General features: G+C 40.8%; 1 protein-coding gene across 1 annotated transcript in view; it reads left to right on the top strand.

Moving 5' to 3' along the window:
• The window catches only part of Vps13b (vacuolar protein sorting 13 homolog B), a 720,349-nt gene that overhangs the window by 691,276 nt on the left and 13,574 nt on the right, over positions 1 to 15,499 (top strand). The window contains exons 55-58 of the mRNA XM_077801386.1: positions 4,596 to 4,714; positions 8,550 to 9,355; positions 12,979 to 13,155; positions 15,029 to 15,199. Of these exons, the coding sequence (XP_077657512.1) occupies positions 4,596 to 4,714; positions 8,550 to 9,355; positions 12,979 to 13,155; positions 15,029 to 15,199 (1,273 nt within the window). The remainder of the gene's footprint in view (positions 1 to 4,595; positions 4,715 to 8,549; positions 9,356 to 12,978; positions 13,156 to 15,028; positions 15,200 to 15,499) is intronic.

Below are 15,499 nucleotides of genomic sequence, written 5' to 3'. Positions count from 1 at the left end.
ACCTTCTTTGACAGCCCTTATTTCTACTCTTTTTTAAAAAATATATTTTTTAAATATTTAAAAATGGGCCATGTGAAGCTTGTCTTCAGCTCACATAATCAGTCTCTATCAATCTAGGTTCATGAGTGTATTGGACCATAGTAATCTCTCACAAACTCAGTGTACTCCTTACCTATTTGATTTTTGAGAATTCTGTATTCTAGTTACCATATCTCTTGTCCTTTCTAAGACTTGATTCTTTGCTGTCTTGCTTCCTTACCTCTTTATGAATTTAAGAGAGCTTCTATGGAAAAAATTATACCCTTAATCTGATTCCATTTGTCAGTTTAACATTAAAATTTTTAGCAGTGTGATGTTTGTGATGAGTCCTAATGCCTTCACGTTCAAGGGATTTCTGATTTTATTTGTTGTGTTTGGGGTTTTCCCTTCATCTGTTTGAGCTAGTATGACAAAATACCATAGACTGCATAGCTTATAAACAACAAAATTTTTTTCTCAATGTTCTGGAAGCCCAAGATCAAGTTACATGCAGATTGATGAGGTATCTGATGAGGCCTCACTTCTGGTTCATAGATAGCCATCTTCTCACTGTAACCTCACAATAGTAGAAGGGAGAGGCTTTCATGGGTCCCCTTTATAAGGGCACTGATCCCTGCCTAATAGTGTCATCTGTGGGGAGATTAGGATTTTCATATATGAATATAGAAGGAACACATTCAGACCATAGCAGGTTTAAAACCTTTCTAACTTTGCAAGGCCTAGAATCTCTGACTCTCTCTATTCTCTTTCATTTCTGTTTGCAACCTGGCCATTTCTGTCCTGAGCTCATCTCTTTGTGATTACATTGCTGGAAGCCAACAGCAGTGAACTGAACCTCATCTTCTAGAGCTACAAATTTATTAGGTTTATGATCCACCTCTCAAGTAGCCTCAGGAAACTGCTTTACCTAGATGCTTGGACATTTCAAAATGAATCCTTATTTTTGTAGCTTTCAAATGTCTAATTTTAATGCCTGACCACTAATCCAGGGCACAGTATTTTTGGTTTTTGCTAGAACCCTATTTCTATTTACAAGTATCTACATTAGTATATAAACTAGGTCATATTGCCTGTTGTAATCCTGGGTTTACTTCTTGTCATGCTACATGCCAGTATCTGTCATAAAGGGGCTCTGTTCTACATGGTCACTCAGGGATCCAGGTTGATAAAGACTCCATCATCTTGCATCTGCAACATTGTAACAAGTCAACCCAAAACCTACTGGCTTAAAAAAAAAAAAATGATTCTGGCAGTTGACTGAGTTTCCTGCAGGGTAAGCCTGTGATCACACATGCAGCTGCATTTAGAAGGGGAGTTGCAGGGCTTGGGGGACAACCTCAGCTGCAAACTCTGGGCAGCTTTCTCACCACATGGTCTTTCCTCCACAAAGAGACTAGACCAGTTTCCTTACATGGCATCAGGAAGGCAGATTCCAGTAAACAAGCTTTTTGAAGCTTTCCTTTTGTTGATGTCATGTTAGCCAAAGAAAGTCAGAGCCAAACCCAGTGTCAGTATAGGAAGGGGCTACACAAGGGCATAGATTCTGGGATGTACAACTCATTGATTATGTAACAGTCTACCACAACTATCAGAGCAGGATTCTGCAGGCATTTTTTTTTTCAATTGGACAGTACTTTAAGCTTTGCAGGCCATATAGTCTCTATTGCAACCTCTTGGCTCTTTTATTAAATAGAAGCAGTATATAAACAAATTGAGCATAGTTCTGTCCAGTGAAACTCTATTTTCAGTAATAGGTAGTGGCCTCTCACTGATCTTTATTCAGTCTTTGCAGCAGCAGGAGACAGATCGTTCTTCTACGCACAATGCTACCTTTAGCACAATGGCCAAACTAGTCACATGGCCAAACCAAACAGCAAGTGCAGGGAGTACAATTCAGCTTTGTGGCTTTAAGAGGAGGGAACTGGACATGGGTGGCCACTAGAAGTCATACCTCAGGAACCACCTTCAGAGATATCCAGTCAAATCATCCAAGGACCAGGCATTGGTATAAGCACTGAAGAAAAGGGACATAAAACCATTGCTTTTGTGGAACACATATGATCTGTGCCTAAGAGGGGGAAGCACCACAGGCACCTCTGCCCTGGAGCTAGCAGTTCTCATCTCCTTATCTATGCACTTGGCTTTTTTGCCACCTAGGCTGTGAGCAACCTGAGCGTATGACTTTTCTGGTAACTGATTCTTTGTGGGTACTGTTTAGGTGTTTGTCAGGGAATAAGTGAAATGATTGAATAACCAAACCATCAGACCAAAGCAAAGAGTTCCTTTACATTTCCGGAGTCAGGGTACATATGCCTAATTTCTCCTAGGTGCCTAGTTTCCTAATCACTACAGCTGCACTATGCAAAGGCTTCAAGTTGTGAGTTGTTGCTCCACATGGGAAAGGAGACAAGGAGAGAAGCCATGGACTCAAGTTTGTTTCATCCATTCTCATTGTGGGGACAAGGAACACCCAGCAAAATCTCTCTCCAGAGTCCAGGTTTTTGGCCAGAAGAAAGAAGTACCTTAAAAGCTTAAGCTAATTTGCTTGCTTTTGAATCTCTCTAGCAGTTAAGGGAATTCATCAACTTGCCTTGTCTTTATTATCTTAGAACAGTTAACATGTTCTCATTTCATAATACCTGAAGATAGATGACTCTAAACGCCTGAAGATGATGTTAAAAAGGATGACTATATAATTAGGAATGTTTCTCAAAGAGTATCCATTTTGTTTTAGATTCATGAGCTGAGCCATTTTAATTTCAAACTTTATCATAGTCAAGTTCATTTCTTACCTAGAACAAATAGAGGAAATTCAGGATACAGAATATTTTAAAACAGGCATTTTTGGAAAACAATGCATTTGGAAAATGTATCTGTGGAGAATATAGATACAACAAATTGACTCATTTTGCTGTAAGAAGTTTATAATGTAGTGATTGAGTCAGGTACACAAAACAAGTAACTAATATTCAAACAATAAAATTCATGATCAAGTAGAAATATGGTTTAAGTGCTTTTAGACTTAGGTACAGGTGTCAAACTGAGGAAGGGAATAGAAAGATTAAAGAAGTGCTTCATGGAATAGAAATTCTTTAAACTGCATGTGAAAGATACACAGGACTTGTATGGGAGAAAGCATATTCTAGGCACCAGGAATGATGAATGGCAGACAAGGTTTACGTTAGAACAGTAGCCTGGCAGAGCTGGAAGATCTGATAACACCTGGGCTGTAGGGGAGGAATAAAAGGAAGAGGCAGAAATGACATCCAGGTCCCCTGGATGCTGAATATGGGCAGGATTTCTGAGGGAGGAACCAGTCAAGAAAGAAGAAAGAAGCCCAGTCACCCTGAAGTTGCTTCCAAACATCACACTCACTGCTAAAAATTTTAATGTTAAACTGACAAATGGAATTAGATTAAGGGTATAATTTTTCCATAGACACTCTCTTAAATTCATAAAGGAAGCAAGATAGCAAAGAATCATGTCTTAGGACAAGAGATATGGTAACTAGAATACAGAATTCTCAAGAATGAAATAGGTAAAGAGCATACTAAGTTTCTGCTTCCAAGTGTAAGTCTGTGGTCTTGTGTATACTCTCTCCAGTATTGCTTCATGTGTGCAGAATTAGAATAGATTCATTACTTGTCAAGCAAGCACTAGCTTTGTTCCTTCATCCAGGAATTGTCAGTCTTTCTTCCTTTATTTGCTGTCCTAACATTCATAAATGGCTTAGTTTTGAGCTAAATTGGTATTGCAAATCATCAGAACCAACATTCCCAAGCACAAAGAAGTTCTTGCCCCAACCCTCAGGTAATCCTGGCTGTGAACATGATGTTCTTGGAGTTGTTTTTCACATAGTTCTGTTCTGTTTTCAAATATTTATCCATTTAGGCAACATTGGTATTTAATGCTGAAAGGACATCAGTTCTGCTGGCCTGGTACCTGGCTTCTGAGATAGAACTTTTTTTAGGTCCACCTTCTCATGATAGAAAAATTCATTTTGACTCTAAACAAATTGACTTATCTAAAATTCTTTCTACAAGTTATTTGAGTACCTCAGGGGGCGGGGTTATGAATTGTCTTGTTGGTGTCTTAGGGGATGATGCTGTTTGTGCCCAGCAAGGAAGGGCACTCACTAGTGTAGTAGTAAGTGAACACTCACGTGCCTGAAAATGTTTTGCACATTGCATTTCAAGTCCAGAGTCTCAGGGTTTTTTCCAAAGAGATTCATATGTGTTCACAAAGCTGGCCCCATGGCTGCACTCCAGCTCATACAGGGTTATTTGCCAAATCCAAAGAAGCAGAGAATGAAGACACTCATGCCCCATCATCCATCATTTTTTTTTTCTGTGATCCTTACAGCTGGATATTGAAAAATCTGGAATTGATTTTTGTTTTCATTTCAAGTCAGCTGAATTGCCTGTACACATGAATATAAAGAAATATAACCAGGAAGTGTTTGTGGTATTGAATCAGAACTTGAGACATTTGAAGTCAGCCATTTCAGTAGTGTTCTTACTTCTTTTTAATCAGATTCTGAATATTCTTTTTTGCAGGTTGTGTTCCTCACTGGCTTTGGCTATGTGTATGTGGATGTTTTCCATCAGTGTGGCACAGTCTTCATCACTGTGGCCCCAGAAGGAAAAGCAGGATCTATTTTAACCAACACCAACAGGTAGGCCTCATAATTTTCCTAGTAATAGAACAGTAAGCTTTCCCTTTATAAAGTTGTAAACCTGTTATTTAACCATTCCTTCTTATCCCCATATACTCTGAAAACTTTGGATTAATTTTTGTGTAATCTATAAGTTAGCACTCAGTCTCTATAATAGGTAGCAATATCATTCTTGGGTCCTCCTTCCAGTTAGTATAACAAACTAATTTACAAACTGAGACATGTGTCTCAGAATTATACCATTATTGTTAGTGTGAAATATAAGTTAACGTTTCTGTGTTCACATGACAGCTTAGTAATCAGCCTTAGCAAGTAGAGCTACATCAAATGTAAATATACCACAAATTAAAGTTTAAAAAAATAGTTATAAGGTTCAATATTGGCCTCTTCTAGTTGTTTTTTTTTAATATTTATTTTTAGTTGGACACAATACCTTTATTTCATTTGTTTATTTTTATTGGTACTGAGGATGAAACCCAGGGGCTCGCACGTGCTAGGTGAGTGCTCTACCACTGAGCCACAACCCCAGCTCCCTCTTCTAGTTTTTTAACCATTAGAGTAAAGGTATGTTTGTACAGTAATATATTCAAGAGTTACTTCAGTTTGTTTCTTTTTTCTCTTTCAATGTGTTTAGGATATCCATTTAAAACACACACAAGTAAATAAATAAATAAACAAATCTCTTAGAGCCACAGTTTTGACCTGAGTGTTGCCATCAGGTTTTAAAAACATGAAATAGGCAAAGGATTGATATACTAATTTAAAAGAACTCAAGCGAGGTATGGTGGCACATGCCTGTAATCCCAGGGGCTCCCGAGGCTGAGGCAGGAGAATCGTGAGTTTAAAGCTAGCCTCAGCAACTTAGCAAGGCCCTTAGTAACTTAGCAAGACCCTGTCTGTAAATAAAAAAAAAAAATTTAAAGGGTGTGGGGGAGGCCTGAGAATGTGCTTACTGGTTGAGCACCCCTTGGTTTGATTCCAAGCCATATAATATCCCAAAAATTTTAAAAATAAGTCAAAGAACTCATATACTTCAAGAGGAATAATACAAAGATAACCCCTTCTTTCAAAAACTTAATTAAAGGCCAAAGATATGAGCAGAAAATCTAAATCTGAGAGGAGGAAATATAAGTAATCAAAGGAATAGAAGCTTAAATAAGATATTATTTATCAAATTAACAATGGTGATCCAATGAAAATCCATAAGCCTGGAGGAAATGTAAATTGGTGTCATTTCCTGGAAAGCACTTTAGCAATATATATTGAGTTTTAAAATGCCTTTGTCTTAAAAATTGCACTTTTAAGTGTTAAGGATATAAAGAAGTGGGGAAAGATAAACAGAGAGTTGTTTATTATATTGCTAAATATAATGGCAAAATATTCAGGGTACAAATGCCCATCAGTAGGGAAATAGATGATACATAAATGTACCACAAGTGGTACATCACAAAAAATAAGTGTTATAGAATTTTAATGAACTATATAATGCTTTACTTTTGGTTATATATAATATATATACACATAATATAATCAAAATATATATTATAATATATATATAGTATAACCAAAAGTAAAGCAAGCTAAACATAATATTAAAGATATAAATATCCTGGTTATGTGTTATCTGTACATATAGACACACATACAAATATTATGTATATACACATATTTTCATATTTTTATATAGATATATAAAATAAAATTGAAATAAGACTGAAAGAAAAAGAAATAATCAAAACTGTTAATGTATGTGAGGTTGTAAGTTATTTAATAAATTCTGTATTTTAATTTTCTGTAATAGCATTTATTTATTTTATCATCATAAAATTAATTTAAATTAGAAGGTAAAGTAATAACGTTAACTTGCACACTTTCATTTAAAGCCATTTTTTGTAAAAAAAGTTCTACACTTCTCATGATGGCTAAGAACTCATTAGTTTGGATGCTGCTGATTTGAATTTATAGTATTTCAAACAATATTAGAATGTTTATTTGCCCAAAAGTGTTTTTAAAAAGAATTTTTAATTGTATAGCCCACATTTCAAACCTACACAGCAGTTTTAGAGACATTTTATTTACAGCATAAATATTAATAACAATAACTACAACCTATATATTTGGAGGTAGAAATAAAAACAGTCCAATTAACTACTTACACTTACTTGATTCATTTATTCAACAAATATTTTTAAGTGCCTTCTGGATGACAGTTGCTGTTCTAGGGTTAAGGATCATCAATTAATAAAAAGACCAAAACCCCTGCATTTGAGATTATATTCTCATAGGTTTAGAATGGGGAGATACAGAAAATAAATATAGCTTGTTTGTAGGTGAATAGGCCCTACCAGTCTATAGTATTTTATTACCTCCTAGTTAATACATTTAAATTACTAATCTACCAAATGGATTAATCCACTGATGGTGTCAAAGCCCTAAGGATCCAATCATTGCCTAAAAGTTCCATTTTATAGTATTTCAAACAATATTATAATGTTTATTTGCCCAAAAGTGTTTGCCATACTGGGGACCAATTTGGGGGCAAGATTCCAGATCCAAGCCATAATATCCAGGATGTCTCGAAACTTTTTGGTCTGAACAGCTGGTAGTATGTGGTTACCATTGACTAAGATGGGAAAGACTGTGTGTAGGTTGAGGGATAAGATCAGGAATTTGATTACGGATAGGGCAAGTTGAATATCATTCAGCCATCTAAACCACTATATGGATAGGCTATTAAATATACAGGATTGGAGTTTCAGGAGGAGCTCTTGGCAGCAGCATATGAGTGGTATTTCAAGTCATGAGATTAGTCATAAACTCCCCAAGGAGGTCAGCAGAGGTGGGGAAGAGAAGAGGATTGTGAGCTGAGCGCCATCACTTTAAAAGAACTGGGAAAAGATTTGCACAGCTGACTAAGGAGGAGTAAACAGAGAAGGAGAAGATCTGAGAAAATATATGCAAAGAAAGTGTGTCTAGGAGGAGGGAGTTACCAACAATGTCAGATACCATTAGCAACTTGCATAAGCACACAACTGAAAGTCTATCATTTGCTTTAGCTAAATGGAGGTCACTGGAGGCCTTGACAAGAGTTGTTCTGTCCGACTGGTGGGGACAAAAGCCTACCTGTAGCAAGCTTTAGAGAGAAAGCAAGGAGAGGAATAGGAAAGAATGCATATAGGAAACACTTTGGAGGCTTTGTATAAAAGGGGTCATAAAAGTGAGTGGTAGAGGTGTTTTCTAAGAGAAGAGAAATAACCACATACTGATAAGCTTCTATTATCTAGGGAAAAGATGTTGTAGGACAGGGCTGTGTCACTGGAGTGATGGCCTTGAAGAGGTGAGTGCAGAGGGTCATGCTGCACTTGGAGGGCCCTCCAGAAGAAGCACAAATGGTTCCCTTCCAGAAAGCAAGCAGGGGAAGGGCGCTGGCAGGGGCAGTTAGAGGTAGGCTTCTTGTTGAACTTTCTTCTGCTAGCCTTGCATTTTCAACTTAAAGGGTCTTAGTTATTTTATTTATCTTTGTGCCTGATGATCATCATGACAGAGAATTAGTGCACAAAAACTAGAGGGAATTGGGAGGAAAATCTGGTGTTGATAAGGGAAACACACACAGAAACATGACAGGAACTTGTAATAATCCCATTGGGAACATTTCCCAATACTGTTCGACTGTGGCTGGCTCTGTCCAGACACAATGTACTGAAAGTTGAGTTCTTGTTTGTTTCTTATGAGAATCTGATGTCCCATCAGGAGTTGTTTAATAAGGCACTATCATTTAAAAAGAAACATGAAAGAAAGAAAAGGGGACTAATGTCCTTTATTCTTTCTCCTCTAGAACTCTGGAGAAGACCATTACCTTTAGAATGTTCATCACCCAGTTGAGCCTGGCAGTGTCGGATGACCTCACCCACCACAGAGCATCATCTGAACTCCTGAGGCTCACACTGGACAATGTTTTTCTGCACATGGCCCCTGTGGCTGGCATTCTTCCGGGGGAGGAGCCTGCTGCCGCTCTCTTTCAGCTTCACTGTGTGGAGGTGTATTGTGGGGATCTGCAGTTGGACAACCAGCTCTATAACAAGTCCAACTTCCACTTTGCTGTCTTGATCTGCCAGGGAGAAAAAACAGAACCTACTCAGTGTTCCAAAGGGCAGAGTCTCCTTGCCTCCAGCAGAGATCTGGAAGAATACAAGGAGAACTGCTTTATCAAGCTCCGCGTCACCTTAACTGAGGGCAAGAGTGTCCCACTGGATGTCAACGAGTTCAGCTTTGAATTGAAACCTGCCCGATTATATGTGGAAGACACATTTGTATACTACATCAAAACCTTGTTTGATACTTACCTTCCTCACAGCAGGCTGGCTGGTCACCCTCCACAGCTCTCTGGGGGAAAGCAGGTGCTACCTCTGCAGGTGAGACAACACGCCAGGGCTTTGGTGAATCCAGTGAAGTTACGGAGACTGGTGATCCAGCCAGTGAATCTGCTTGTCAGCATCCACGCATCTCTCAAGCTGTACATAGCCTCTGACCACACTCCACTCTCCTTCTCTGTGTTTGAAAGAGGACCCATCTTCACCACTGCGAGACAGCTTGTGCATGCCCTGGCAATGCACTATGCTGCTGGTGCACTCTTTAGAGCAGGTAAGGACACAGCAGATGAGGGTCTGTGATGACAATGACATGCTCTGGGGTAGTGGTTGAGCAATCAGTGAGAGGTGGAACATGTGGGCAGTTAAATATGCATCCAAACCTAGACTCTGCTGCTTTTAGATGTAAGGCCTTGGGCAAGTTATTGACCCTCCCCAAGTCTCAGTGTTCTCATCTATGTAGTGGGTTTTAAGATTTTTGTGAAGACCACATGAAAGTATGTAAAGTACCCAACATTTGGCTTGGCACTTAATGAACACTCAAGCAATAATGGCTGTAATATTTTTGCTATTATATGATGTAGAATTTAATTCAATTTAGCAAACACTTTTTAGCAACATGCAGTCACAAGACCCTTTTTAGCATGTTAATGCAGCCAGGAAAACTAGCCCAGGCCCTCTGCTCCTAGGCCTAAAAGAAATCTAGTACTCGGTGATTAGTTTTCTTTATTTCTATTCATGAATACCTGGAGGTGAGAAATTCAGAGGATTTCTATGCTAAGATGCACAAAGAGCCCCCTGCCTGCCCTGTGCCATGCTGCCTGTCTAGACGGATTGCAAAGAGAAGGCTGTCAGTGTCTCAGCCCCTCTATAGACCCAACTCCAAAAAGGAAGAATGGCCATTGCTCATCCTGACCACCCTCTAGTGCCAGGCAGGTGGCCTCCTGTAAGCCAGAGGTTGCTGTTTCTCAGGGGCTCAGTGAGAGAGGTAAGGCTTCCCTTTTCAGTCTGGCTGGAAAAGTCTGCAAGGAGTAGTTTGATATGTATACAAAAATCTTATATGGGCAGTACTGTTCACCAAAGATTGAGTGTTGGGAACCATGTGGTGTCAGAATACTTTATAGTAATCAGCATCAAAGCCTGTGTTCCTGAGCCAAGTTCACTCTAAAGTAGTTTATTTGGTAGTCTGGCTCCTCATGGCCCCAGGAATTCAAGCAGAGCACCATCCCAGGTCGGCATCATCAGCCTTCTCCAGGAAAGAACATAGAAGTCTAACTTTCTGAAAGTGACAAAGGAGAGAACATCTCTCCTACCCTCTTTGTGACCATGTACTTGGTTAATGCATTCCCATAGAAGAATCAGATTGTAGCAATAAAAGGCCCATGTTATCATTGGTGAGATGCCAGTAACCAGCCATGTTGGTAAGATTACATTTTCCTGCAATGAAAGTCCTAGAGTTAAGAGAGCTATCCAGACTCCTTTATAAAAGAAAACGACAAGATCAGGGAGAGGGCCCTGCCAGAACTGTTGTTTTGAGAGCTTGCACAACAATGAAGAAAATATTTTCCTCTTGCTAAGAAGTCATTTAAAAATAAGCAGTTAACATTTCAAATTTAATAGATGGGTATATTTACAAACCATTCCAGAAACATACCCTTTCAGGCAACTTTTCTTTTAACATGAGAAGCAGACATGTAGGTTACTGAGCTCTGATCTGAGGCCAGGGGAGGAGTAAGACTCTGTGTGGTCACTGGGTATGCCAAGGTGCGGGAAGCACCCATCTGTTAATGAGCTGGAGGAGAAACCCCACCTGTGGCCCCAAGTAACCATGGCCCCTGCAGCTTGTGTGCTAAAACTGATCTCTTCGTTTTGTTTTTAATGAGGTTTCACAAGAACATTCTGTTTGTAGTTTCTGTAATCCAGTAAAAATCCTTTTGCTGTCCCAATCTCACTGTATACCAAGACAAGAAATTCTAATACAGAGAGCCAAGTTTTTAGAGCCTGTTGGAAACTCTGTCACTAAAAATCTATGGTCAATTGAGGATTATCTGAAAGCAAGCAGTGATCCAAGGAGTAGGATATGGACAGATGGCCAGAGGTGCCAAGCCTCTGGTCAGGTAGAAAAGTCTTAAAGAAATTGGGCCAGCAGGACGAGGGCTGGCCTGGGAGCGAGCACATTGCATCTCACTTGGGTCAGCTTCCATCCACTGGACTAGAGGAGAAGGTTCCTGGGCACAGTGGTAAAAAACACCCTGACCTCATTTCTAGGGAAGTTTGTGGATCATTTGAAGAGTTTTTAAAAATAAGTAAATGGTAATTTGAAATGAGTAACCCTATTTGAAAGAAAGAATGTGGGCTTGAGAATTTCCTGAGGTCCCTGTCTACCTCCACGTCTCAATTTCATGGGAAGCCAGACAGACTCCCTTTGCCAACCAAATTTCCAAACAACTAAGCAAAAGATAAGCTGGGCCCTCTGTATCTGCACGTTCTGCATCTTCAGATTCAACCAACTACCAATCAAAAGTATTTGAAAAAAGAATTGTACTTGTACTGAACATGTATATACTTTTTCCCATCAGTATTTCCTATAAAATATGGCATGACTCTTTGACATAGCTTTTACATTTATTATTAGGTCTAATAAGTAATCTAGATTAAAGTTTAAAATCAGATTTAAAATTAAAATCAGATTTTAAAATCTGATTTAAAGTTTACAGGATAATGTGTACAGGTTACATGTGAATATTATGCCATTTTATATAAGAAACTTGAACATCTTGTTATCTTTGGGGGACCTAAAACCAACCCTTTATGGATACCAAGGGACAGCAATGTTTGCTTTTGGATGAAAATAATTAAAAGGAATATCCTTTTCTGGCCAAAGCAGTTTCCTGCACTTTTCTGGCCAAAGCAGTTACTACTGAGATGTACCTCTGGTCCACAAATAGCCTTCCACCACTCATACCTTCCAGTTACTCTCAGACCTGTTACTTAACTGAGGATCTGTCACAATGCTGTCCTCCAAAGGCTCACTGTTGAGGGAGAGTGCTCCCACGTGGCTCTTTAATCCCACACCCTTCCCACAAAAGGGGCCCAGCACCAGCCTGGGGGGCTGGCAATGTGTTCCTGGAGGAAGTTGCCTTTCAGATTCCGCCTCCCCTTGGCCCTTGGCCCACTCCTGCCCCTGTAGTTCTCTGGGATCAGAGTCCCGCATCCCCACCCCAGGCAGAAGGGGAAGGTGAGTCTCTGCCAGACCTGCACCACAGCCTCATTCCCACGAGGCAGCCATGGCCAGGCTGAGCTTAAGTAGGTAACAGGATCCAAAACTACCCCCTGGGACATCAACTGGGAACACTTGCTAACTTAATCAGTATGTCCCTGTTGCTGATGTTTACACAACCAAAGCTGGGGTTGAAGGGGAGATGTTTGTCTGCCTCTAACCCTGCTCTGAAGGGAAGCACTCAACTTGGTAGGATTGGGAAAGATTAAAAATAACTCCTCTATCCTTGTCAAAAGTTTGTGTCCCCTTTACAGCACCCCATTTAGCATCTGGCCTCTCCCCCTGCCCTGTGCAGTTCAGGAGGAACTTCGCCGGCTAGAGGGAGCCCCCTGCACATGGATCCCTTTTACGGGAGTCCAGGAGGCTCAGGCAAGGAAGTCATATTAAAGCCATTTGTGAGGCTGCCAGAGGATCACTTTGATTTATAAAGTATGAAAGTTCACCATTTATGAATTCTCAGTGAATGAGTTATTTCCCATATTTTGCTCCAAAGAAGCTTATTACACTCTCAATTCTAGTGTGAAAAATGAATTGCTGGGAAAATGGGCCACTTTTTCACAAATGTTGAAAGTGCGGTAGTCGAGGTTTCAGTAACCCCTTCCTTTGGTCTGTTACAGGCTGGGTGGTGGGGTCTCTGGAGATCCTTGGCAGCCCAGCGAGCTTGGTGAGGAGCGTGGGGAATGGGATCGCTGACTTCTTCAGACTTCCATATGAGGGACTGACCCGAGGCCCAGGAGCCTTCGTGAGTGGAGTTTCCCGAGGGACAACATCATTCGTGAAGCACATTTCCAAAGGTAGCTCTCAGTTCCTTGTGATAATGCCTTTATCTCATTCCTTCCTTATCCTACTTTTGTGAAGACCACGTTGAAGGTGTAAATGTGCTCACATCGCCTCTAGCTTGTTTGGTTTGTTAGCTTGCAGTGAAATGCTGGATTTGTAACAAAGCTCATATATAATGTCTTAGGTTTTAAACAGATCACTGCTTGCCTGCAGTGTGTGAAAATGTTTCAGAAACTTCAGAATCTTAAACCTCCCTTTGGGAAAACAAGGATTGGCTCAACTGTTATTCCGTGTGATGAATGCAGAAATATTAAAGGTGTTCAGGATTTCTGCTAAACATCAGAAATCCTACACTGTGTTGCCTCATCGTGTTTTTTTTTTTTTAAATGTAGATACAGTTGTCATAACTTTCTTAAGGTTATGGATGCATTTTGACATGGAAGCCGATTTGGAGGCGAAGCAGCCAACTTTTCTCCAGCATGATACGTAAACAGTGCCATCTTGTGGCCCAAGTAGTTTCCGGGCACACAGGCCAGACTGCTGACCATAAAGAGGAGAGTGTTTTCGTTTCATCCGTGAGTTTGCTTGATGATATTTTGGTCAGGTTGGCAGTGGCTCGGGAACTAACAAGAGCCATCTGAGTCCCCTTTTCTTCTCAGCAGGAGGCAGAGAAAACAGGGCAAAGGCCTTCTTCCCCCATAAAAGACATTTTACTGTAGACAGTGCCACAACCCTGTCATGAGTGGGCAGGTTGCGGAAGTCTCTAGAAGGCCTCAAAAGAAGATTTGAACTTGAAATATGAGAATCCAAATCCATTGAGGGAGGGGGCCCAAGGTAGTGGGTAAGAAAACAGTAAGAGCAATAAAAACAAGTTCCTTGGACAGTGAAGAGGACCACTGCCGGGCCCAGGATCTTTGGGAGGCCTGGGAACAGAGCTGCCCTCACCAGATGAGCCTGGTGGGGTGGGGGAGTTCTTCTGACACTGTGATCTCTGTTGCTCTAATTATAAAATATGACAACCAACACCTGATAAATTGACCTTCTGCGATAATTGAGGCAAACTTACTCACTAAATGTCTTTTTACTCTTTTTCTCCTGCAGAATCTGTTTGGTTTGTTGGTGTATGTGTGTTTCTTTTCAGATCACTAGAAAAAATGTGGCTGCAAAATGACATCTGCCATGTCTTCTCCAGACTAGAAGCCTGTCCTACAGTTAGTTAGTTGAGATACATGCACATTTGCTAGAGGGGTTAGGACTGTTTGAGCAAGAGGCTGAAGTCGCCATTCTTAGGACAACCAGAGTGAAGCTCCCTTCACTCCTCTCACTTGTTTTGGGTTAATATTTGGGATATTAAAATTGCCTGCATTCTCTGTGGCACAGTAATTATTTACTCAGAATGTCAAATGATAAACTATAGTGTTTCCCTTTATTAAGACTGAAGTAATGAGGAGGAGATAAATTGCATTCCTAAATGAAAATATTTCTTTATAATCTATCTAAAATACAGCAACATAACCTTAACCTTTAATATCAGAGCAGGCAAATTTTAGCCTTCAAAATGGAGTTTCATCGGGGACTTCAGAACTGCTTTGCCAAGTCTTGACAATCAGTTGATAGGATGGATCTCAAACTCTAGCCTGTCTTACTCAACCCCCTTGAAGAGTGCCATCATCCTCCTGGGCAGATGTTAATCCTTACCTCCTTTTCTTAAAACTCAGACTTCACATGGCCCAGAAAGGAAGCAGTGTCACTCCCCACTGGGCATGTCCAGGAAGGACACAAATGCTACCACTGCCCCTCTCACTCCCAGCAGACCTCCAGGGCCTCCGCTCTGGAATCCAGTATGCATGTGACAAAGAGGACAACCCTGTGCTCTTGTGCCCTCAGGTACCCTCACATCCATCACCAACCTGGCCACCAGCCTGGCCCGGAACATGGACCGGCTCTCGCTGGATGAGGAGCACTACAATCGGCAGGAGGAGTGGCGACGGCAACTGCCTGAGAGCCTGGGCGAGGGGCTGCGACAGGGCCTGTCCCGGCTGGGCATCAGCCTGCTTGGTAAGGGCTAGGCCACTCCCATCCAGTGCGGTTCTCCAAGGTTGGCTGCTTTGCCTCCTCCCTGGGGATGGCTGTGAAGTTCACCTCCTTTCTGTAGCCAAAGCTGAGGCTCAGAAAGGACAATACCCTTGTCCTGGTGCCCACAGTGCCTCTGTGTTCATGTAGAACAGAACCCCATTTTCAGAGCCATCACATGGTCATGATAGGCCTTCCCAAGACCTGCCTGGCAGGGATGTTGGCCCACACAGACCCCTGTGTTCTGCCTTCCTTTGCTTCTGGTAGGAAATGTAGCTTGGGCTT

The sequence above is a fragment of the Urocitellus parryii genome, chromosome 7 (assembly GCF_045843805.1).
Source record: "Urocitellus parryii isolate mUroPar1 chromosome 7, mUroPar1.hap1, whole genome shotgun sequence".
NCBI classification, from domain to species: Eukaryota; Metazoa; Chordata; class Mammalia; order Rodentia; family Sciuridae; genus Urocitellus; species Urocitellus parryii.
Note: the sequence above shows the minus strand (reverse complement) of the source record. Positions and strands in the feature narration are given on the sequence as shown.